The 26539-nt window shown below is 35.1% G+C and overlaps 1 protein-coding gene across 4 annotated transcripts in view; it reads left to right on the forward strand.

The window, feature by feature from the left end:
* Window positions 1-26539, forward strand: part of Csmd3 (CUB and Sushi multiple domains 3) — a 926836-nt gene that overhangs the window by 882241 nt on the left and 18056 nt on the right. For all 4 annotated transcript variants that reach the window (XM_042673149.1, XM_042673151.1, XM_042673150.1 and 1 more), the window contains 5 exons: window positions 14602-14781; window positions 16275-16448; window positions 17528-17701; window positions 18914-18987; window positions 24450-24561. In XM_042673149.1, the coding sequence (XP_042529083.1) occupies window positions 14602-14781; window positions 16275-16448; window positions 17528-17701; window positions 18914-18987; window positions 24450-24561 (714 nt within the window). The remainder of the gene's footprint in view (window positions 1-14601; window positions 14782-16274; window positions 16449-17527; window positions 17702-18913; window positions 18988-24449; window positions 24562-26539) is intronic.

The following is a 26539-nucleotide window of genomic DNA, read 5'->3' on the forward strand; positions in this document are numbered from 1 at the left end:
CATTCCTTCCTTCCTCCTCTTTCTCTCATAAACTTTATCTTAGTGTTCATGTATGTCTTTATGCCTCTGTCCTATTTTTCCCCATTTCCTTCTCTATTTCCAATTATTTAATGCTTTATTATCTCTAAGTCGTCATACAAAGGAATTGCCATTCAATAAAACTGTTTACGAAAACAGGGTATCTGGATCAATGTCACCCCTTTCAACATTCTCACCCACCCATTCCAACCCACCCTTTTCCTCACTTTTCTTAATGTCTAGGTTATGTATTTTTTGTCATTTAATGGTTTATAAAATGCATCTTGATCTGTGCCATCCCTTCAACAGCTTCACCCTCTTTCTACACATCCTTCCTCTTATTTTTCTCAATTTTGTGGTATATGCAATCAATGCTTGCCTGTATTCTTCCCCATTCCCCTTTGATTCTTCTACCCCTCCACTTGGCCCCGTCCTTTCCCCTTAGATGTATTCATTTCCTAGTACTTATTTTGTTGTGCTTTAGCCTAGTATTGTAAAGAATTCTAAAAGCTCTCCATAGATTCTATTATACTTCAGTTAATTCATTTTTACTGCTTGCATGCAACCCAGTGTGTTTACTTATTGACTTATAGGCAGAATGAGGGAAACATTATAAACTGTGTTTCTGTGGATGTGGCATATTTCACTTAATATATTTGTTCCCAAGTCTTTCCATTTCCTTTCAAATGGCCCAATATCATTCTTTCAGATGGAAGAGGAACATTCCATTGTGTATATATTCATATTTTCTTGATCCATTCATCCATTGAGGGATATCTTGGTTGATTCCTATCTTGGTTATGATAAATAATGCTCCATTAAATATGATTGTGCTGATAGCTTTAGTGTAGGCTTGTCTATGATCTGTTAGATAAATTCCCAGGAGGGGAATTGTGACACTAGTTAAATGATAAGAGATTTAAAAAAAATGAAGATGTTAAGAAGAATTCTTACCAACTTCTCCCTGCCCCATTATCTATTGGTTCTCAAATGCTTCTCACTTTTTAATAAGCATTAGAAAACAAGATGGTATTCATCACAAAGACTATTTGTAATTTCCCAGCAGAAAGCTACTGGGAACAGGATCCTCCCACTGGCTATACCCACTGCTGTACCCACATGTTCAGGAGCTACCTTGGCTTGAGTCAGTGACTGGAAAATGACCAGATACTATGTCCCTTGGCTCATTCATGTTAGTTGGACACTGGGGGGTTTGGGTTGGGAGCTAGACTTGTATTTGAGTCACTAGTCTCCACTTCCCCATCATCACTCAGGAATATCCATCCCCCTGAGTAGGTGTGAAGTGAGAGCAGACAGCTTCAGAGTGCAAGCCAAGAAGTCTACAGTGACCCTAGCTTTCTATGAAGTCCAGAGAGAATCCTGATATTACTGCTTTTAAATCCTTTTCATGCTCCCACTTTTTTCCTCTTTGCTTTTACCAATGGAAGAAATTTTTCTGTATGATCCCATCTCCAGGGAGAGGAAAGTCTTTCGACTTGCTTCTCTGAAAATTAAGAGAATGCCTCACATTTGCAGTGCCCACCATTCTAGCAATTAACAAATGTATTTTGCCATTTATTTTTTTTAATTGTGAAAATACCATATAAAGGGGTTACAATTACATGGGCACGATAATGAGTACATTTCTTATCACGCATTGTTGCCTCCTCCTTTGTTTCCCCTTTCCATCCCTTTTCATCTCCCAACCCCTTACTCCCCCTTCCCCTCGATGTTGGTATAATTTGTGGAGGGGAAGGGAAAAAACAATTGTTTAAATAGGGGTACAGGTGGACCCACTGCAACAATGAGATGTACAAGACGTTATGTCAAAAAACGAACTTTACTTTGCCATTTCTATATTACTCATTCCTACCCAAGCTCTAAAACTGTATCCACCTATGAAGTAGCAGCTCTAGTGGCAGAGCTAAAAGTCTTCTCAAGATTATTTCTCCTTTTCTGTCTTGCAATTCAATTGTGGCAATAGACTATGGTACTGAACTGTGAATTTCACAATGCCTAAATAATTGCCCTTCTGACCTTCATCTTAGTAGACCCTACGTGGACAACACTATCTAATCTGGTAGCTGTTGAGTGATTGGAATATATCAACTCTATTTTACTATCAGTATTCATGATTTAACTTTTACTTGTGCTAATTAAGGTACTACATAATTTTATAGGTAAGATAGGTTCTGGTGTATGGTGAGTTTGCTAGGGTTATTGACAAGAGTAAAGTGAGGCTAATCAGAATAAAACAAATCTATTAAGTAATGCATTCACTTTTTCTCTAGCTTTAACCCTAATCCTATGAAGAATGTTTTTCTTCATGGTATAACACCTCAATCTTTCATTTAAAGATGTTTACCAATTTTAGTAAAGATAAATAGATATCACAATTCTTGTGAAGTTATATTGGCTCTGAGGATCCAGCACGGAAAAAGAGAAAAAAAAGTAAACAATTTAAAAAAGCCATGCATGCTGGAATGCATCTTTCTCCATATTAGTTTGGAGATTGAGGGAGATCTTGAGGTGAAAGTCTGAACTATATTGTGAGAATCTGTGCCAAAAACATAAAGAAAAGGAAAAAAAGACAATTTTATTGACTTTTTAATTAATTATATTGTTTTTGTTTTTCTTCAAGAATATTTTCATAAAGTTAAAAATCACCTCAGGAAAGACTGTTTATAAATAATACATCAAAAATATAAACCAAACTCATTTCTTAATGTTATTCCTTGTGCTGAAAAAATGTAATTTAATCATTAGCTTTTCAATGACAAATTACTGTTCAAACTAAGGCTGTGATTTGTAAAGTTCTGTTTGCTTCATAGACAAAAATATTTATCTTACTCCCTGCTAACAATTTAAACCATAAGCAAAAGGAAAAATTTGCCCCAAAATTAAGAGAAAAATTCTACTGAAAAAGAAAAACAGATTAAATTTTTACCAGTAAGAAATGTACTCATAATATAATTATGTGGAGTACAAAGTGAATTTGAACTAATGCTAAGTATTATTTCTCACTAATATACACTGAAATTCAACTGAGTGTGTGATTTAGAGAGCCCAATAATTTTGGAGAATGTTCTAGATTTACATTTCATAGAGTCTAGGAAACGGAGGCAGGAAGGCACTAAAGGACTTCCTCCTGACTATTGGCAGATTTCATTGCTAAATAGTGACTTCCATCATATGAATGGATTAAAATTCTCATTGCATTCATTCTATATCTATATCTATCTATATATATTGCATTCATTCTATATGTATATATCGATATAGATAATCTATATCGATATATAGATATACAGATAGATAGAGATAGAGATAGATATATATCTCCATCTCTCTCTCTATATATATATCTCCAGAGAATTACATTACTTAAGTAATTACATTACATTACTTAAGTAAAAAATAATTTTATATATCTTGGCCCTATCTTTTATGACATATCAGTTTTGATGACAACTCTATGCTAGACCCTATATAACTTTCAAATGACTTTAACATGAACAATTATGTAACTGAGCTGAAATTTTCAAACCAAGACTGAAGGAAATTTTATGAAAACCCAAATACTTTAGCCTGTGCATGTTATCACCACACAATATCTGATAATGGAAACATTTTAAAGAACAGAATTAAGCTTCCCAAGTTCTGGGGGTTGGAAAGTCCAGATCAAGTAATCAGAGCCTTCCATGTCTGGTGAGTGTTGATCTCTGCCTCTAACATGGTGTCTTGTGGCAATGAGTTCATTTAGCAAAATCATGATAGTCTGGGTAGCCCTTTATAGCCCTTTTGTAAGGGTCCCATTCAGAAAGGCTAAATCCTCCTAACTTAACCAACTCTTAAGTGCCGGACCTGTTAATAATGTTGAACTATGAGTTTAGATTCAGCATAAATTTTGTAGGTAGGCAAAATCATATTTTGATTGGCTGTGTGAATCATAGAGCCAAATAAAGTCTTCCATTCTATATTTGACTGTATCTACTCACAAATAATGGTATCTGTCACCAGAACATTTGTCAATTAAGATTTATGTTAGGGGATTTACATGATTTACAAATAACAATAGCAATTTGATGAAATGTGTATCATTGTTGTTCCTATCCTTACTCACTCGAAGCAGCTATATCTGAATGAAAAAGCATACCTTTCTTTCCCACGGTAATGGTAGGATCAAAGTCTACTTGTCTGAAAAAGAAATGACCTCTAGTCTACTTCTCTCCTCAACATTTTGTATTCTGTTTTCTTCTTTTCTTTATTTTGCAGTTTTTACCTTTCTTCACAACAATGTGATATATATATATGTATATGTAGTATGGTATGCTAATAACACATTGCTAATAAAACATATGGGAATGCTTTATTAATTTGTAACCTATTTCTCTCTAAATTTTCTAATTTCCCAATTTCCCAATTTGAGTTGTACCAAATTATATCATTTTTCACTGCAATACCTACATGTAAGATTTGAAATAACTTTTATTTTTATAAGGTATTATTGTTTATGGTAATAGTGTGCTGGATCCATATATATATATTTTAAGTAACATGAAAAATGATGTGACTAAGCTGAATTTTCAAACAAAGACTGAGGGAAATTTTATGAAAACCCATATTCCTTCTTATAATATATATATATATTTGGGGGTGGAGGTCCAGTCATGGGACCTGAACTCTGAGCCTGGGCACTGTCCTTCAGCTCTTCAGCTCAAGGCTTGCACTCTACCACTTGAGCCACCGTGCCACTTCCGGCTTTTTTTCTTTTTTGCTTATGTGGTGCTGAGGAATTGAACCTAGGGCCTCTGGCATGCAAGGCAAGCGCTCTACCACTGAGCCACCTTCCCACCTCCTCCTTCTTGTAAAATATATTTTTGCACAATAGAAATCCCTGCATATTATTTACCATAGCTAAGATATGGAACCAACCCAGATGCAAGTGGATCAAGAAAATATATATATATATATATATATGTATATATATATATATATATATATATACACACACACAATGGAATTCTATGTTTCCAACAGAAAGAATGATGCTGCCCCATTTCTGAGGAAATGGAAAGACTTGGAAAAATCATATTAAGTGATATAAGCCAGACCCAAAGAAATATAGGTCTCATGGTATCCCTTATTTGCAATAATTAGTATACATATAGGATAAGCTTATCAGATGGGCTGTAAAGGTCAAAGGCTATGTTCATATGGCCATATAAGATGATAAGTGAGGCAATTTCCTCAATGTCATTCTTTCTGATGGAGGCATAGAATTCCATTGTGTATATACCACATTTTCTTGATCCATTCATCTACTGAGGGGCATCTGGGTTGGTTCCGTATCTTAGCTATGGTAAATTTGTTAGGAAATGAAAAGACTTGGAAAAAATTATATTAAGTGAAATAAGCCAGGCCCAAAGAAACTTAGGTCCCATGGTTTCCCTTATTGACAATAACTAGTATATGTCTGAGTCAAGCAGAACAGGTCAGATAAGTTGATTTTAAGGAAATGAACCCTAAGATATCTATTCAAATGTTTTTTTCTTTCATGTGATTGTTTCTAACACATGCATAAGATTATTTTTTTGTTGCTTTGTATGTCGCTCCCCCCATGGTATAACCCCTGCTTTCACTGTATTTAAGGTTGGTATAATTTGTGGAGGGGAAGGGAAAAAAACAAATCATTTAAATAGGAATGCAGGTGGATCCATTGCAACAATGAGATGTACAAGTCGTTATGTGGAAAAACGAACTTTACAACTTTGGTGGGGGGGGGGAGGAGGGTTCGGGGGGCGAGGGGAGGATGGGAGAGGGTGGAAAGGGGAAACAAAGGAGGAGGCAACAATGCTTGATAAGAAATGTACTCATTATCTTGCCCATGTAATTGTAACCCCTCTGTACAGTATTTTCACAATACAAATTTTTTTAAAAAAATAAGTGAAATGAACCCCAAGATACAGACACAAGAGGTCTGCCATTGTTGTTATTGTTTTAAATGCACTATGTGATTTTTTTTTATTTGTTGTTTCCTTTGTATGGTCTTCCCCCTATGGTATACCCCTTTTTGTCACTGTACTTGATTTTGATACCCTGCATCTTGTATATACACTTCTATTACCTGGGCAGGGGAAAGGAAATAACAAAACACTGAAACAAGGACATAGGCTGGCCATTGCAACAACAATACCCACAGGATAGTAAATTCAAAACAAACTTTACAACTTTGGGTGGGCAGGGTGGGTAGGGGGTAGGGAGGAGAGTAAGAGGGGGTAGGGAAGGTATAGTGGGACCACATCAAGGGAAGGAGTAACAATGATCGATAAGTAATGCACTCATTGCCTTACCTGTGTAACACAAGCCCTCTGTATAGAATCTTTACAATAAAATAACTTTTTTAAAAATTTGGAACTTCCCACATAATATTAAATTTCCTCCCTATATATCATTGTTTATGGTTCTGACATGGAAAGAAAGCATGATATATGCCAATAATAAATCTTCAAGTAGTGAAAGAAGTGATATTTTCTAATGTATTGAGTCAAAGGAAATAAACTAGGCTAATGTGTGTAATTACTGGCAGAGGAAATTTGCTACCATTAAGACAATACCAGCTGAAAGTCAAAATAAATAAGATGGATGATAGATCGTTCAATTCAGAGTGAACTTAATATGAAAGAATTAGTAATGGCTCTTGTAGATATTAATAAGGCCTGTGAAACAGTTGAACTATTGTTTTTCATTTCTGTGCTGAAAATAAAATTTAAAGGACTGAATTGTCTTTGAGCATTGTTTTTAGTGAAAGTTTTTGAAATGTGTACTTGTTTTCTCTGCTCATTATCTTTTTGCAATGTTTACCTCCTACATTATAAAAATCAAAGTATCCCCATCAACAATCCAAACATAGAACATTATTTTAGGTTTTAATTAATACAAATAAACATATTATATCCAGTAAGGTAAAAAAAAATCTATAGAGCCGGAAACTGGTAGTTCACACCAGTAATCCTAGCAACTCAGTACTCAGGAGGCTGATATATGAGGATTATAATTTGAAGGACAATCTGTAAAACTCTTATCTCCAATAAACTACTCAGAAGAAATCAAAAGTGGTGCTAGCTCGAGTAGTAGAGCACTACTAACCTTGAGCACTAAGGATCAGAGACAACAACCAGGCCCCAGGTTCAAGGCCAAGGACAAGCAAAAGAATAAAACAATCTATAGAGAACTGTGGTTATATGATTGAATTTCTAATGAGTTTACCTAATATTATAATAAAATTTTCACAAAACCCATCATCATTGGGCTCTTTATCAAGAAATGGAAATTAAGAGTTCTTTATTATCTAATAGTTTACTAGATACTGTTGTAGTTTTGAAATTCCCAGCATAATTGTCCTTTGAAAATTTCAAACTGAACGGTGTTTAAATATACCTTTAATTTGGTGGTTGCTAACCATACACACACACACACACACACACACACACACACACACACACACACACACACACACACACATGCTTCTTTTTATTTATTTTTTTATTGTCAAGGTGATGTACAGAGGGGTTACAGTTACGTAAGGTAATAAGTACATTTCTTGTCAAATTTGTTTCCCATTTTCCTCATTTTTCTCCTACTTTCCCTCCTTCTCCAATCCCCCTGCAAGATGTTCAGATCATTTCCAACATATTGTCTTGTGAATATCACTGTTGCATTGGTTGCCCCCTTGTCCTTTGTTTCACTATTTTGTTGTTTCCCTTCCCTTCCCTAATTCAGATAAACTTATATACCATACCAGGATACCAAAATCAAATATAGTAACAACAGGGGATATACCATAGTGGAGAGAACATACAAAAGAAACAAGAAGGGCTAGGAAGGTGGCTCAGTGGTAGAGTGCTTGCTTTGCATGCATGAGGCCCTGGGTTCCATTCCTAGCACCACATAAGCAAAAAGCAAAAAGCCGGAATTGGTGCTGTGGCTCAAATGGTAGAGCACTAGCCTTGAGCTGAAGAGCTGAGGGCCAGCACCCAGAGTTCAGGCCCCACTACTGGACCAAAAGAAAAGAAAAAAAAGAAACAAGAAATCACATAGTACATTAAAATCAACAACAACAAATGGAACCTCACTTCTTTACACAGCAATTGTTTTCCATTAAAAAAAAATTCCGGTTACTTGTTGAAGTAGCTATAATATGCCTTGTCCATTTTCATAATCTCAGAAATATTTTTGCAATACAATATTGTTTAATACTAGTGAAAAGTATGATCCTTTTATGCAGGGATGATGACAATGCTAGTTTATGTATTATTTAGCCAGCGTTAGGTTATAGAAGGGTTGAGGAATTGCCATTGTCCTTAAGCTTTATATAGAAGTAGATGTTACTAACAAAACTGTTTTACCCCCACCCTTCATTCTTGCTTCGGCCACTCCAGTCATGTACTTCTTCAAACGAACTGTCAATACTTAGGGTAAAGTTTCCTCCTATCTTACTCTTGAGTGGTAAAGTTTCCTCCTATCTTACTCTTGAGTGGGTAAACCATTGTATCACATGACCGAGATGATGCATTCAAACATCATACCCACGTTAGCAGATGAATTATAAATGACAAGTAATACCTGTGAACTTCAGCCAAGCTAGAAGAAAATACTACTTGCCATAATAATGGAGAGCTCAAAATAACACCTGATGTTTTAGTCCAGGGAAATTATTTTTCTCTGATGTTTATATTGAGAGACAAGATCTCAGAATTAAGCAGAAGTAAATACTCATTAAAAATATTGTAGTTAGCCGGGTGCTGGTGGCTCATGCCTGTAATCCTAGCTACTAAAGAGGCTGAGGTCTGATGATCACAGTTCAAAGCCAGCCTGGGCAGAAAAGTCCGTGAGACTCTTATCACCAATAAAAACCACCAGAAAAACGGAAGTGGTGCTGTAGCTCAAGTGGTAGAGCACTTGCTTGAGCTGAAGAGCTAAGGGACAGCACCTAGGCCCAGAGTTCAAGACCCATGACGGACAACAACAAATATATATATTTATATATTTTATATATATTTATTTATATATATTTATATTTATAAATATATATTTATATATATATTAACTGAGAAAATATTTTCAGAATCCTAGATAGTTATTCTTATCTTTACACGTGTCTCTGAGTGCCTCCCATGATACTTAGAGCCTCTGGTATATACTGTGCACTTAAAGTATGGACAGGAGTTAAAATCAGTGCCAAGACAGAGCATTCAAATGTAGAACAAGAGGTGATTATTTTCCCGTGTACAAGAAAACATGTGCTCAGAGGTTTCATTTAATAGTTTTTCTTTAAATACTTACTATGATTTCTGCTTTCAAAATTACCAGTGCCAAATTCCCTGTATTTGTCAGGTCTTGGGCCAAGAAGAGTAATTGGACAATGAAAAAAGAAACGATAAAGTTTAACAATAAGAAATCAAATGTTTTTTTGTTCCAGAAAGACAAGACAGAAATAGCCCTTACTGCATCTTTGTCACAAACCTGACTAAGATGAAATATATTTTTATTTTGTTTTTAAATTTTTTTAATTTAAAAATATTTTTATTGTGCAAATACCATACAGAGGGGTTAAAATTACATGAGCAAGGTAATGAGTACATTTCTTATCAAGCATTGTTACCTCCTTCTTTGTTTCTCCTTCCCAACCCTTCCCATCTCCACCCCCTGCCAAATATTGTAAAGTTCGTTTTCGACATAACGACTTGTACATCTCATTGTTGCAATGGGTCACCTGTATCCCTATTTAAACAATTGTTTTTTTTTCTTTTTCCCTCCACAAATTAAACCAACAACAAATACAGTGAAAACAAGGGTTATACTGTGGGGGAGGGACATACAAAGCAACAAAGAAATATCTTATAAATATGTTAGATACCACAGCAAGAAAACATTTGAGTCCTTATCTTGGGTTTCATTTTGCCTAACATCAAATTATCTGACCATTTTTGCTTGTAGCAGACATATACTAGTTATTGCAAATAAGGGAAACCATGGGACCTATGTTTCTTTGGGCCTGGCTTACTTCACTTAATACAATTTTTTCTAAGTCTTTCCATTTCCTAACAAATGGGGCAATGTCATTCTTTCTGATGAAGGCATAGAATTCCATTGTGTATATATACCACATTTTCTTGATCCATTCATCTACTGAGGGCCATCTGGGTTGGTTCCATGTCTTAGCTATGGTAAATAATGCTGCAATAAACTTCTCAACCTCCCTAGCCATAAAAGAAATGCAAATCAAAACAACATTGAGATACCACCTCAGTTAGAATGGCTATAATCAAGAACTCTTAACAACAGATGCTGGAGGGAATGTGGACAGAAGGGAACCTTACTACATTGTTGATGGGAGTATAAACTTGTACAATCACTTTGGAAAGCAATATGGAGGTTCCTCAAAAGACTCCACATAGAGCTCCCCTATGACCCAGCAATCCCACTTTTGGGCATTTACCCTAATGATCACAAACAAAACCATACTAAAGCTACCAGCACGACTAAGTTTATTGCAGTATTATTTACCATAGCTAAGAAATATATTTTTCTTATAGGATATAGGTCTATACATTGAGCTAATCTCACACTACAGAGTACTGGGAGACATACAATGGTGAAGCTGAATGAAGTTCAAAATAATTTAAATAAGGGGGGACAGTTCCTCATGGCAATACTTTACTCTGCAGAGAGAATTTGGCAATCTGGAGTTATCAAAGCCCAGGGCTGGGGATTTTTCTTAGAATCTTCAATGTAGATGCTGTTATAACCTCAACCAGCCAAAATTGACTTGGCTGAGAACCTGTCTTCTTGAGATCTAAAAGGAAACCAACTTTTAAATTGAGTGAGGGTATAATTTCAAAAGCACTAGAAGAAGAGTGGTTTGGCTATTAGTCTGGAAGTTCATTCTGCTTCTGCTCTAGGCTTGAAACCAAAAGCCTGGGAAAGCTCATGTTTAATGGATGCCCTGATAGAATTTTGTATTGCTATGTTGTCTGAAACTGAAAAAAAATGGACTAGTTGGAATATCAATCCATATGAATTTAGTTACATAAATTAGAACTCATGTATGCCCATATCATGGGATATAATGACATTAAAACTAAGCTATTCAGGTCCATGTGCACTGGCATACAACAATGTCCATTTGATATTAAGTTAAATATGAATTTTCTGTAAAACAATTATAAGACACAACCTCATTTAAAAATTATTTATAATGCTCATATAAGAAATTGAAACTGAAATTATTTTCCAAGTGGTAAAGACCAACAGGAATTACTACAATTATATTTCACTTTTATAAAGAAGATTATCAACTTAGATTTGTCATAAATTCTTCCAAATGGTCATCCATTACATAATGGAATGATGAGAATCGTTTAAAACAATTCATGTGTGTGCACGAATCTCACCTGACAGTTTAATCATTCTTCATATACAGACTCATTATTCTTTAAGCAAATATTTGCTTTCTCATGATGACTCAGGCACTGAACTTATCCCTGAGCATAGGATGGCATAGAAATGAGAAGATATCACAGAATATATTAGTGTGCAAGCATGTATGTGCCTGTGTGTGATAAATATTTAGAGCTCTCAGTGATCTTACAAGAGTCTCTTGCTATCACCCTCAGAACTCTGTTGTTGTGTATTGATGTTTCCAAATTTTAAGGTGAAGCTTTAAAGAAAATATATTCTGAACTTTTAATTGAAAAGACTGAAACCTCATTTGGTGGTGGAAAACAACGTGGTGATGAATGAATTGACTTGCCAAGCAGGTGCTGTTTATAAAGGCCGTTGCTATTAGAAACTGCCTCTGTGGCCCTGGCTTCATTAGGAAGTCACCAGACAAACCTTTCTGAGCTTTTATTGTCAGGCATTTCATTCATGATGCTGCCACAATATGTGTAGTTCTTTCTTCAAGCTTGCATAAAATAAACCCTCTGTCTTCTTTGTGTGGATACATCTCAGCTCCTGGTACCTTATCAAGCAGTTGACTTCTCCTTTTTGCCAAGATTCTAAGCACTATGCAAAAACACTGTCCAGAAAATAATAATCTAGAGATGTTCTTGTCATATTCTTCTGTTTAGGAACCTAATGGTAAAAGATAAAATAATTTAAAGTACAATAAAATTCAAATAAGGAGGGAAATCTGGGCTTATTTTTTATATGGCTATACATTTTGAAACTGAAAAGAAATATGATTGTAATACTGAGCAGGAGTATTTACTTCCTCTCCAATGCAGGTGTATCATTTAAGAAATCTATTCTTCACTTATAATCACAGGAAGAAAAGTCTTTCTACATACAAACTTCTAAAGTCAGATTAGATGAATTTGCCTTGCACAAATATCTGGAGAGCTCAAGAATTTCTAAGTGATATGTGTTAGACATTATTCTTTAATTTAAAACCAAAAATCACTGTCTTACAATATCTTGAGCTAAGTAGATTAAAAGAAAAAATAATATGAAAAAAATCTTGACATACACATCAGAGTAGAAAATTACTAAATGCAACTTAATTGACTTGCATTAAAATCTTCAGTTTCTTCATCCATTTTAACCTATAACCTCGAAAGTCCTAATACAGGGAAAATGAGCTACTCAGTGAGAGAGGGAGAGAAAGCAAAGGCAGTAGAGATACATGAAATTATTTACCATTTTAAGAGCAAAGATTCAGAAGACTAGAAGTTAAATATATTGTATATTTTTAACCTCTGAAGAATGTATTGTGTACTTTGCATTTTTCTTTTTCCAATTACCTGAAAGCTTTTTACTAATTCCTTGACCAAAACCTTAAAAGAGCAATTTTGTGACTTTACTTACAGTCCTTATGCATTTTATTCTTTAATTCTGTTTGGGTTACTCTTTTTTTTCTGTGTCATTTCTTTGTGCAGGTTTTTATATGTCATCATAATAAATCATTGTGTTACATGGGCATTCATGTCTGTGGTCATAAGACTAGTGCAATTGCTAAGAATCTTGTGCTTAGAATAATCCTGTGCCTAGAGTTAATGCTCTTTGATGAGCATCCCACATACTTCACAACTTTATTTTTGCAAACATTTTTGGGGCTGGAGTCCACTGAGTCAGTGGGTCTGTGCTAAGGATTGTAGGAGGCTTTGTGGGAGCGTCCAGTATTCTAGCACTTCTAGGCTTTCTGCGCACATAACCTAGTGCCTCTGACCCTGTCTGGCCTCCTCATCTCTGTGTCTGCCTGGTACCACTATCACATTTTACACAGTCAATTGTATTATCACTAAAATTCCCCCATTTCACCATGGGATCTGGACAGAAGTGTGAAATGTTACGAAGAATATATTTGAATTAGGGGATAGTGAAAAGCAGTGATTGTCCTTTAATCTGGTAAATAGCATTAGAGAGTATTGGGAAACTGTTTGAACTGGGAAGGTCTCATCCTAATCCAAGTTAGGCTGGACTAGAGTGCTTTTATTGTTGTCCTTCTGCTGGGTTAGCAGGTGCTGGCAAGGGGAACTGACTTCTCCACCACCAACCAAACATTTTCACTTTTCACTGAGCTCAGAAACCGGATGCATTTTGTGGTTTGTGATAAATTCGAATGTTGGACTTTAGCCACTGCTTTATTCCATCACAATGTTACTTTAGTAAAAATGGTTTTAGTATCCATCTGAGTAATGCAGTAGAGAAAATATTCAAGGCAATACAACAAGACAATTTCTGGAGGAATACAGACTTCAAATATATTAGACTAACACAGTTCACCAAAGCAGTTGGTCATGGTGGGGCACATATAATTCTAGTTGTTCAGAAGGCAGATTGAGGATTGAATTGAACCCAACAAAAGTTTTCTGACTATTTCAAAATCAAGTTGATTATAGTAGTAAAAAACTGTAATTCCAGCTACTCTGGAGAGCAGAGAAAATTTGACATTCAAACTTATCTGAGATGGGGCTGGGAAAGTGGCTCAGTGGTAGAGCATTGCCTTGCATGCATGAGGTAGTGGGTTCGATTCCTCAGCACCACATAAGCAGAAAAAGCCAGAAGTGGCACTGTGGCTCAATGGGAGAGCACTAGCCTTGAGCTGAAGAGCTGAGGGACAGTGCCCAGGCCCAGATTTCAGACCCCATGACCAACCTGAAAAAAAAAATTAGCTGAGAAAAACAACGACAACAACAACAATAACACTAAAATCAAAAGTCCTGGACGCATGGTTCAGTGGTAGCTTAGCGGCCAGAGTAAAAAAAAAATAAAAAAGAATAAAAATAATTTATTGCATCAGTGCACACTAGTATAGGGAAGATGCTATTTTGCAGATTGCAGAATACCACAGAATAACATGGTAGCCATGTATAAACTATGTGCATACACAATGTAACAAGCATACATAATCAAGATCTGCCAGTCTGTGATTTAAATATGCTTATATTTTATGATTAAAAATGAACATGAAGATCTAATTTTCCCTGGTTATGTTCTAAGTACAACATATGCTTACTACTCTTTTCCATTAAATATGAGTCACATTAACCATCTGCTCTTCTAACCCAATCCTGATAGTCATCAGTTGCGGAGACCCAGGTATCCCAGCCAATGGCCTGAGATATGGAGACCATTATGTGGTTGGACAGAATGTTTCCTACATGTGCCAGCCAGGCTACACCATGGAATCCAATGGTTCCAGAAGCAGGACTTGTACAACAAATGGCACATGGAGTGGAGTGATGCCAACCTGCAGAGGTCTGATCATGATTTCACCAACATATTTCCTTATTTTATATGCAAATTGAAAGTATATTTATATATTCTTTATGTCTTTCTCTGCTACTGAAAAATGGCTGTAGTGTCTTTCTTGAAATAAATTATATCAAATCTATTGTATTATTCAGGATTTTAAAGTGATATTTTGATTAAAAAAAACATGTATCTCACTGTGAATAATAATACTGAATGCAACAAAAAAAACAGACAAAATATATCTGGCATGTAACTAACGTTGTTACATGGAATGGTGAATGGTTGTAAAAGAATTTAAAGAATTATAGCTTTCATATACTAAGCCATTTGAGTCAAGTCACAAAGAGAGGAGAAGACTCTCTAATTTGAGGACAGCCTGAATTACAAAATTTTATTTTTTCTTAAACGAAAGTGAGTGCCTATTTCTTCAAAAATGCAGTAGATAATTATTCTATAATTCAATGTAGGCATATACTTATTACTCTGATGTTACCAGCTGGAAATATTTTCATGTTTTGTGATCAATAATAGTTTTAATAATTAATATTTCTCATTCCTTCATGGTTTTGTATCTGTGAATTGATAGGTTCATATCTCCTTGCCTTTTACTGTAGCCAAAAATAATAATTTAAAAAGTACTTGCATGTTTCTTGGGGTAGAGAGGAAACACAGTTCCTGAATGAGATCTCGGATAGTTTTATATACTATTTATAATATATTATGTATAAATCAGAGTAAAACAGGATCACTAAAGTGAAATTTGTAGTGAAATATCAGTCATTAGGATTAGACAATATATAAAATAGTTGAACAGACATTTCATATAATTCAATTTGATTTCAATGCTAGCAAACACCCAAAAAATCAACATATATTACTATTAATGATAATACACTCCTCATTTTTAGATTTTGAAATTGGTACCTCTCTGAAGACAACCTAGGACATTTTAATTTTAGTTATATATGCATATTTCTTGTAATAGATTAACATATGAAACCAGTAGTTTATGGAAACCACCTTGGATCATGTATGCAGACTTATGATCCATTTTTTTTCAAAAATGCTATAAAACAATTAGCTATAAAGGAAAAGAAATCCTTAGTTACTATATAGAGGCACACCACCCCACACCTCAATCTTTTTAAAGGTCGTTGGAAAGTAATTTTACATAAAGCCAATAATTTATCAGTTACAGTATACCCAATGGAAGGTCACCCTCTGTTTGCCCTTCCTTCTGTGTCAGGCAGCTTGCTATTTTGTAGCAGAATCTCTGACAAGGAGTGGCCATTATGCTGCCAAAGAAAAGTGCATCCTGGTGGGATTAATTCCAGGATACTTCAGGAATACTGCTAGCAGAAAATAAAACATGTCACACAGCATTGTCCTCTGAAAGGTTAAATTAGCACATATGCTTCTCCTAATGATATTTATTTATTTATTTTATACTCAGGAGATCTCAACAGCTGTGTCTAATCACTTTAATGTAATTGCAGCTGTTACCTGCTCCGCTCCTCCCCAGATCTCTAATGGAAGGCTGGAAGGAACAAATTTTGACTGGGGCTTTAGTATCAGCTACATCTGTTCCCCTGGATATGAACTGTCCTTTCCTGCTGTTTTAACCTGTGTAGGAAATGGTACCTGGAGTGGCGAAGTACCACAGTGCTTGCGTAAGTGTAATTTCTGTGCTTAAGGTTATGTTCTAAAATCCCAACTGTTACTTAAACTCTTCGAATTTGCTAGTTCAACTATGGAGTTGTTAAAAAAAAAAAAAAAACCCTCAAAATACCTAAAGAAGCCGGGTGAGCGCTGGTGTCTCACACCTGTAATCTTAGGTATTTAGGAGGCTGACATTTCAGGATCAAGGTTCAAAGCCAGCCCAGACAGGAAAAAAGAATCTGTGACCTTCCTGTTTCTACTGGGATTTAGGTTCACTCCACAATGCCCTTCCTCCTCCTCCTCCTCCTCCTCCTCCTCCTCCTCCTCTTCCTCCTCTTCCTCCTCCTCCTCCTCCTCCTCCTCCTCCTCCTCCTTTTCTTCTCTTCTTCTTCTTCTTCTTCTTCTTCTTCTTCTTTTCGTCTTCTTCTTCTTCTTCTTCTTCTTCTTCTTCTTCTTCTTCTTCTTCTTCTTCTTCTTCTTCTTCTTCTTCTTCTTCTTCTTCTTCTTCTTCTTCTTCCTCTTCTTCTTCCTCTTCTTCTTCCTCTTCCTCTTCCTCCTCCTCCTCCTCCTCCTCTTCCCCCCCTCCCCCTCCCCCTCCCCCTCCCCCTCCTCCTCCTCCTCCCCCTCCCCCTCCTCCTTTTTTTTTTTTTTTTTACAAAATTAATCCTCAAAGTAGAGATTGTCTAGAAAATTATTAAGTACTTGGAGTGATTAGTGGAAAGGATAAAGTTGTTCAAGTTGTAGATAGAGTATCAAATGTTTTGGCTGAAGCTGGTTTCACACCACATTTTTCCTACCTCTACCCAATAAATGGCTAGGACCACAGATATAAGTCACATTGCCACCTTACTTATTGAGATGAGTCTTCCTAACTTATTTTCCAGACTGTTCCTGAACCACAATCTGCCTAGTTACTATCTCCTAATTAATCAGTATTTATTATCTAGAAAAGAATTGTCAGGATAGATTATAATGGGTATCACATCACTTTTGTTCCCTGTTTCTGTGGTTTGTTTCTGTTTTTGTAAATTGTTTTTACTCTGCTGATTCCTAATTCTTCTCTGTGATAAGTGTTTATTTTCACTTCCAGCTAAGTTTTGTGGTGATCCTGGTATACCTTCCCAAGGAAAACGGGAAGGAAAAAGCTTTATCTACCAGTCAGAAGTGTCATTCAGCTGCAATTCTCCTTTCATACTAGTGGGTTCCAGCACACGAATATGTCAAGCAGATGGTACCTGGAGTGGCTCTTCACCTCACTGTATAGGTAAGAGCAGTTAAAGGCTGATGATATTCAGCCTTTGGGATTCATAGGTAGCAGTGCTATTTAATGAATATCTTTATCATAAAACCTATAATTTAATATTTAAAAAACCTTTAAAAATTACCTTTAAATGTAAAATAATTTGAAGGCACTGAAAGGAACAACTAATAGGGAGTTATCATATATATATATATACATATATATATATGTATATACATATATATATGAGCTTTTGAAATGTCCTGAAGAAACACTTGAAAGTTTTGTCATATATCCCTCAAATGGAAAAGAAAGGACAAATTTCAGAATCATGTGGTTAATAAGGGCTATCATTTTTCTGGATCTATCTAAAAAAATTAAAGCACATTACTCATGAGATAAAAACCCTTTCCAGGGCTGAGAAGATGGCTCAGTGGTAGAGTGCTTGCTTTGCATGCATGAGGCCCTGGGTTTGATTCCTCAGCACCACGTAAGCAGAAAAAGCTGGAAATGGCACTGTGGCTCAAGTGGTAGAGTGCTAGCCTTGAGCTGAAGAGCAGAGGGACAGCGCCCAGTCCCAGAGTTCAGGCCCCATAACTGACCCCCAAGAAATCATTTCCAAAAGACCTCCAAAAATGTGAATTTCAGAATGGCTATATGCATGTTTCTATAATTCACACATTAAATGCCATGCTAAGTACTTTAACCATATAAACTATCAAACAAGCAACCAACTCAGAGATCAACAGTCTTCTATTTTTAAGAGTGACTCTAAATATTACATTCTGTTTTTGGGAAAAAAAAATCCCTTATTTTTCAAGAGGAATATTGCCCTACCTAGAAATCACAACTTAGCAATGTCTTAAGCTAATGTTTTATGCTTATGAACTTTTTTTCAAATCTTATATCTTGCCTTAACTTTGTATCTGCAATATTAGTTGGATGTTAACTTGTTTTCCTGTTAGAAGGGTTCAAAGTTCAAAAATTACATGATGGATACTAAATACCATCTGCTTGAATTCTTTCTTTCTGCCTGCCTTTCTGCCTTCCTTCCTTCCTGTTTTTTGTGCAATTCTTGGAGTTTGAACTCAGGGCCTAGGCACTATCCCTGAACTTTGTTCAAGACTAAAGTTCTACCACTTAAACCATAGCTCCAGCTTTTATTTTTTTTTTGCATGGTAGGAATCAATCTAATATAAATGGTGAGGAATATTTTGTTTTTAACCTTTACCTTAGAACCCACTCGTACGTCCTGTGACAACCCTGGAGTGCCGCGACATGGGTCTCAGAACCACACATTTGGATTTCAGGTGGGTATTTCTTTTTTGTTTTTCTCCTTGTTCCTGAGACAGCACCCCACTGTGTAGTCCAGAGTAACCTTAAATCTGCTTCCTGCCTTAAACAACAATGGCAAGATCTTCCTGCCATTGACCTGCTCCTCTTGATTATGAATCCTGAGCACTGGGATTATAGTTGTGTGCAACTATGCCCAAGTTAAGCAGGTGCTTTAAATCGATCCTTGCATTTAGTACAGTCAACTCAAAACTTCATTGATTCTCGTGCTGGTCATCTTGTGGAACAGAAAATATGTCAAAGTCATGTTGGCATTCATGAATGTCTTGACAAGGTTCTCATGTACCTGGGGGTAAATTAAAGAAATTAGAAAATCAGAAATATGCTTCCAAAAGTAGACAATATTTACATGAAGATAAAGGAAGAGAAAAAGCAAAGTTAGCATTGAAGATTTGAAAATGTATAAGAGGTACAGAAAAAAATTGTCAATAAGCCAGAGAGTAAATGAGTAAACTCTACAGGAAGATACTGGGTTCCATAAGGAGAAGTAACATGGGAGGAGTTCAAGAAGAGACTTCTGAGTAAAACAGAAATGTTTGAAGATATGATTATTCATCAATGCTGCTGTTGTATATATGATACTGACATTTTGTTTTGTTTGTCAGTCGTGGGGCTTGAACTCTGGGCTTGGGTGCTATCCCTCAGCTCTTTAGCTCCAGGAGAGCACTCTGCTGTTTGAGCCACAGCGCCACTTCCAGTTTTCTAGTGGTTTATGGAGATAACAGTCTCACGGACTTTCCTGCCCTGCTGGCTTTGAACCGTGATCCTCAGATCTCAGCATCCTAAGTAGCTAAGATTATAGATGTGAGCCACTGGAGCCGGGCATGATACTGACATTGATATGGGAAATTTCTTAAAAACGTGATCTAACCATAACCCATTATTTTAAAACACATGGCTGGCTTGTTACACCCGTGCTCTTTAGCAGGTGCAATCATGTGTGGCTGACGTTGCTGTTCTCTCCTTTTCCATTTAGATTTATGCAGAGATTCAGAAAGTTTTCTGTTTTAGGAGTCTAAGGGGAGCCCAAGTACACACTGATTCCACAAGGAAATAGCCAATTTACACATTACCCAATTGCTTACACTTGCATGGCTTTCTAAATTGTGCTATTCTGAGTGAAATTCAGGGTGAATCTCAAAAGCATTTGTTTCTAAAAGAAGGGCTTCTCTAAAGTATCATATTTTTGTTGCTAAAAATAGATTTCATTTATCTACAGTTCGGACACAGTATGAAGTTTGGTTTGATAGTATTTCCAATTCTTCCGCCTTGCCTCCCACTGGTTCAGAGAATACAAAAGTGGGAAAACAAGTCTAGGGTTTTATTATTATTGTGTTTAAAAAAAACAACAACTTTAGATCCATATCTCCATAAAAGGATTTTGGGTTTTATCTATTGACTTAAATCTTGAAAAATGGGCAGCTAGCTTCTCAGCATAGTTCTCATCATTAAGTAGACATCCTGAAAGAGAAGGAGCTTTGTTGTGATCACATAACATGGTGACAGTCTCCCAGCTGCACTGGGAGTGTTGAGGTTCATGTCTCTACACTAAGTAAGGTTGATGTTCCATATGCATAATCTTTGAAATAAGGGAAGTGGTTGAGTTCAGAAGTGTCCATCAGTCAACAAAATGAACATAATCATTAACTCAGCATTGAGAAGTTGTTATAATCCTTGAAAAATATAATCAAAAGGATAGCTTAACTATGAATACCTGCTATTTGAGCTAATATAATGTAGTAGATTATTTAACTTTCGGTAAACATGAGTAGACTCAATTATAAATATGCAAAAGTGTAACAATACTGTAATTATATCTTTGTCTACTAAAATAAAAAATATATTGAGTATATTAAACTGGTAATATCAATATCAAATACCTTGCTCATGCAACTGTAACCCCTCTGTACAGTATTTTCACAATAAAAAACTTATTAAAAAACTAGTAATATCAACTTTGCCATCTGTGTGTATATATATATATATATATATATATATATATATATATATACCTACATATAATAAATATATGTTGACCAAACCAATATGGAACAAAATTAATAAAATGTTAAACAATTGTAGCTACTAATTTAGTGGTGAAAACCAAGTGAACATGATCTCATAAGCAAAGTTATCTTAGTTGAGAAAAGCTCATGCAAATATCTATTACTATTTTGAGCTGGCTAAAACCTAAAGATGTTACAAATCTTGTATAAGTATGTCCTAGTCCTCACAAGAAAGAATGGACCAAAAGGTGAAAGGAAGAAATATCAGAAGTGAAGACTTAGAAGCATTACTGAATCCTTTCCACTGCTCGCCTTTTATCTGCCTCATTTTCTAAAATTTTAGATTAGCATTAGAACCAAGGAAATATTTCTCTCTCCAGCACCATATCATGAAGAAAATGATGATCTCAATCTCAAATCCTGAATTCTAGAAGATGGCTAGGAGCATTCCTCAGGATTAAAGCATGTGCCAAGTGTAAAAGGTGCTTGATTCCAACCCCAGGGTGTGTGCCTATGAGACTCACATATGTTCATAAAGAGTTAGAATATGTCAACTTTTATATTTACTCTGGTTTGATCAAGTGCTAAGTGCTCAGTAGTGAGCTAGAAATTAAAATTCTGACTAAAGAAAACCCAATCCTGGGAGAGTCAAGAAAATTTAAGAATTACAAAAGCACTCACCACTTTTCAATTATTTTTATTTTCTTTTTCTTGAATTTCAGTATTTTTGACTCATCAGTTTGTTGATGTATATATATGCAAGTGTGTATATATTTATTTATTACTTCATCTTTTTTCTTTTTTCAGTATATAATGTTGAACCCAGGGCTTCATTCATGCCAGATAAATGTTCTGACTATGAGTTACTTTTTTTATTTTTAATATGTCGATGGAGGATGAGAAAGAGGGTCGGGGCTTGAATTCAGGGCCTGGGCAACATACCCAAACTTTTGTTCTCCAGGCTAGCATACTTTACCAATTGACCCACAACCCCATTGTTGATTTCTTCAGTGGTTAATTGGAGATTAAAGTCTCGTGGACTTTTCTATTTAAGCTGGCTTTGAACCTTGATCCTCAGGTCTCAGCATCTTGAGTACCTAAGATTACAGGCATGTTTTACCAGTGCCTGACTTTATTTTGTTTATGAAAGAAAATCTTTCTGACTTTTCTGGTGCTGTTCTTAAACCTGTGATTTTTCTGATTCTGCCTTCAAAGTAGCTGGGATTAAAGGCATGTGCTAATACACCTAGCATTGTAGGTATATAAATTAATTGTTTGGGATGTGGGTAAGACTATTAACATATAAACTATATCATCTTTGTTTAGAGATCACAAATTTTTGTTGAAAACATATATTCAACAGAATTTCTCTTGTGTCAAAAATATTACAAATTGGTATAATCTGACTAAAAATAAATTTGTAGTAAATATTTGTGAGAGTGATCCTGGGAACAAATAGTTGTTACAATTATTGATGAAACATGTACATTAATAATTCATAATGGAGTAAATTTCAAGAACATATACTTCAGTAACTGTTTTATCTGTCTTTAAATTGAGCTCTGAGCAATGATTCAAAGTTTGTTTCATAAAGATATTAAAGTTAAGGACTGTTTAAAATCTAACTCTTTAGATATTTACTCCACTTATATTTAAACTTACCAAATTAAATATGGTAATGACAAGTTCAATGTGATTATGCATGATATAATTATGTATGATATAATTATGTGTATTATCATCATGCATCAAAGTCCAATTTTTAATTAAGATTATTATCTAAGTGCAGCAAATAGTTAAACACTTCATATGGTGTTTTAGGCCCTTAAATAATAATATATAAATCATAAAAGGAAACTACATGCACATCCATGTACTCCAGTAAGACCTTTGTATTATTTTAAGTATGAATTTATCAAAATTCAACTGTTCGTTTTTCTTGTGTGTGCTGCTCTTGGGGCTTGAACACAGGGCCTACTTGTTGTCCCTGAGTTTTTATGCTCAAGGCTGAGGTTCTACCACTTTGAGCCACAATTCTGCTTCTGCCTTTTTGGTAATTAATTGGAGATAAGGGACTATGGATTTTCTTGTATGGACTGGCTTTTAACCTCAAACCTTAGACCTCAGCTTCTTGAGTCACTAGGATCACATGTGTGAGACAGGTCTGAAAAAATTAAAATATTCTTAATCTGAAAGAATAGGACTAAACTTGATTCTTCATCTGCAAAACAGGAAGACAGAACATAGGGTCTGCATGATAAATTCTAAAATAAAACAGTATTCTCAGAGTCCATTTATTAGGGAAATGTGAAGTATCAGATCCTAAATAGCACTTATCTTGTCTCCTAACTTTAAATGTCTGATATATTTTGTGATTTTTCCTTACAACATATTTCAAGTTAGTAACTTTTTCGCCCTGGATCACCACCATATGTTCATCTAAAATGGTTGTGGTAGCCTCCTAAATAGGACTAACCCTCTTCAAGCTTTCAATCTATAGCCTGACATTTGATACTTCAGAACTACTCCTTTCCTTACTTATGGGTCCAAATTCACCATTATAAATAGAGTTTATTTGCTCCCAGGATGCATATATATATATATATATATATATATATATATATGGATGGATAAGAAATTAAAACTCAAAAGACTGTAATTTATTCATGTAATGTCAGATCCAGAATTAAAATCAAGCACATTACTTTGAACTCAAAGTTTGTTCATTTACTATGTCCTAGTTCTAACACTGTATATAACACCTAAATTTTCCTGTTTTTTAAACCATTCATACCAACTTTTCAAATATACTTCCCTCTCAAACAGATGATATAATAGATACATACAAATAGAAAAATATATATATGTATATATAACTCTGTATGTGCTCATTATGTTATTATTAACTTTCATACAAACTGTTCTCAAATATCTGTGATCATTAAATTCACATGAAGTTTTTTTTATTACATACATGTTGTTTATACCTTAAAAATCTCCTTTTCTGGAATATATCCCTGGGATTCACATTATTTATAAATTCTTAGCTGAAATTGAACTCCTATTTGGCTGGAGACCACATTTTGAGGACTATATGGTCCTTTATTTTTTCTCTTCAAATTCTACCTCCTTAGAAACATTGCAAATCATGTAGTTTTAGTTATATGGTCTCTCTCTCTCTCTCTCTCTCTCTCTCTCTCTCTCTCTCTCTCTCTCACACACACACACACACACACACACACACACACACACACACACACATTGTGTGTTAGCTTTAGTTTTCAGGTATTTTCTTCAAATCCTATTATTAAATTCAAGAATTTCAGCTGAAAGTGTTTTCTCATGCACATGTTTTCCTTTTCTTAATCCACTTAAAGGTATGTAACCTTTTTTTATTTCTTAATGTTCTGTAGGTAGGAAGTGTTGTACAATTCCACTGTAAAAAAGGACATTTACTTCAAGGATCTACAACACGTACCTGTCTTCCTGACCTCACCTGGAGTGGAATTCAGCCAGAATGCCTACGTAAGTATAATGTGTGTGAAATGATTATTATAAGAGGTAGAATTTATATGTACCTTATTCTCCCAATGGTGAAAGTAGATGTGTATGTGTGCGTGTGTGTATTTCCTTCTGAAAATTTCTTTGTCTCATACCTCTGCACCAATGTATGAAAAGAGTCTCTTAGTATGTAAGGAAAATTGAAAATATCTGTTAAAACTATCATAGATGATTATTGGAAATTTGGAATTACTTCACTGATATCACTTTGACATCATTTTCTGTACAGATTATAGGAACAAAACTGAAAGTTTTTGAATGACCTTTTCAAATACACAATTAGAAATAAATTTCAGTCGGCAACTACTTTTATCTACTTCCTCTTTCTGTTTCCCTCTTTTTATCTATGTGTTGAATTGTGAAATGATATGGTAAATTGACTATGCTAGAGTAGAAATTGTAATTACAAACACATTTAATTTAGGATTTACTTAAGCTCAAATAAACCCTGCACATTTATCCTTGTCTTAGATGATTCAAATGATCCAAGACACTCTAGAAGATGGGCACTGTACCAAAAATCAGCAGAGCATTCCACTGATACATCTGTTCACCTCTCTGCATGGCCTATTATTTAATTATAGCTTAATTTTTAGAGGAGAATTTTTCAGCATATGCACTTTACAGTAGGTTTAGGGACTACAGCTAGGTGATGGAAGTTCCTTGAAAACTTACATTTAGGATATGATGATATAAATAAGTATACCATCTTCATACCGTGTAGCATATATGTGCAGTGTAATGGATAGAGTACAGTGGGAGAGATCTGTGCTCACCGTTATTCATACCACTTGAAAATTAAGCTAACCAAATTATAAATTAACTTCGGCAACCACATTAAATAATCCCTATTAACATACGATTAAACATTTTAGCTACTGTTCATAGCTTTATGAACCTCTATTAGGATAAAAGTGGATAATAATTTTTCCAAGTACGTTTTCCACAAATTACTTTGGTTTAGAGACCATCTTTAGAGACAATGTGTGTATGCATATGTATATAATATATATATATATATATATATATATATATATATATATATATATATATATAAAATAATGCTGCCTGCTATTTAGGGAAAATACTTTGAAACATTTATTTCTGTTGAGAAAGGAATAATTTTATATAAAAACAGATGAACTAAATATCAGGTGCTGTGGAAACAGAGAATTAGAAGTGGATGGAAAAATGGAAAAGGAGACAAAAGATTACATGAATGATACCAGGTACCAATGCCTCACACCTGTAGTCCTAGCTACCAAAGAAGCTGAGATCTGGGGATTAAAGTTCAAAGCCAGACCAGGAAGGAAAGTCAGTAAGAATCTGATATTTAATAAAGTACAAAAAAGATGGCGGTGAAACTGGCTCAAATAGTAGAGTGATGGCTTTGAGCCATCAACATATTGACATAGATGTTTTTGATTCTGTAGAATATTTGTTATATTTATATTATGGCATAAATATCTCTAAAAGGTATCTTTTGATGCATTTCAAAATGAATTTGGTTTTCATTTCTGGCACTACTTGGTAGAAGCTCAAGGTTTCACATTTGCTAGGCATACACTGTCACTCGAACCAGCCTAGCAGTCTTTTTTAAAATTTATTTTATCATTTCCAAATAGATGTCTTACTTTATATTCAGGCCATGCTGAACCACAATTCTCTTGTGTAGATTTCACTTTGTTGCTGGAAGAAGAGGCACTCTGCCATGCCACTGTGCTTGCAACAGCTATGTGGAGGGCAAGCACTTCACACTGGGCTATAATCATTGGTGGAAATGGATTCTTGTAATCTTTTATGCCTGGGTTGACCTTGAACTGCAATCTTCTGGTCTTTGCCTCATTAGTTGCTATGATTATAAGCATCTCATGGAAAAATCATGTCTCTCTTAGAATTTTAACATATCTACAGAAAATTAATATTCTTTTCTTTTCTTTGA

This window comes from Dipodomys spectabilis, unplaced genomic scaffold (assembly GCF_019054845.1).
Source record: "Dipodomys spectabilis isolate Male_0828 unplaced genomic scaffold, ASM1905484v1 ptg000783l, whole genome shotgun sequence".
NCBI lineage: Eukaryota > Metazoa > Chordata > Mammalia > Rodentia > Heteromyidae > Dipodomys > Dipodomys spectabilis.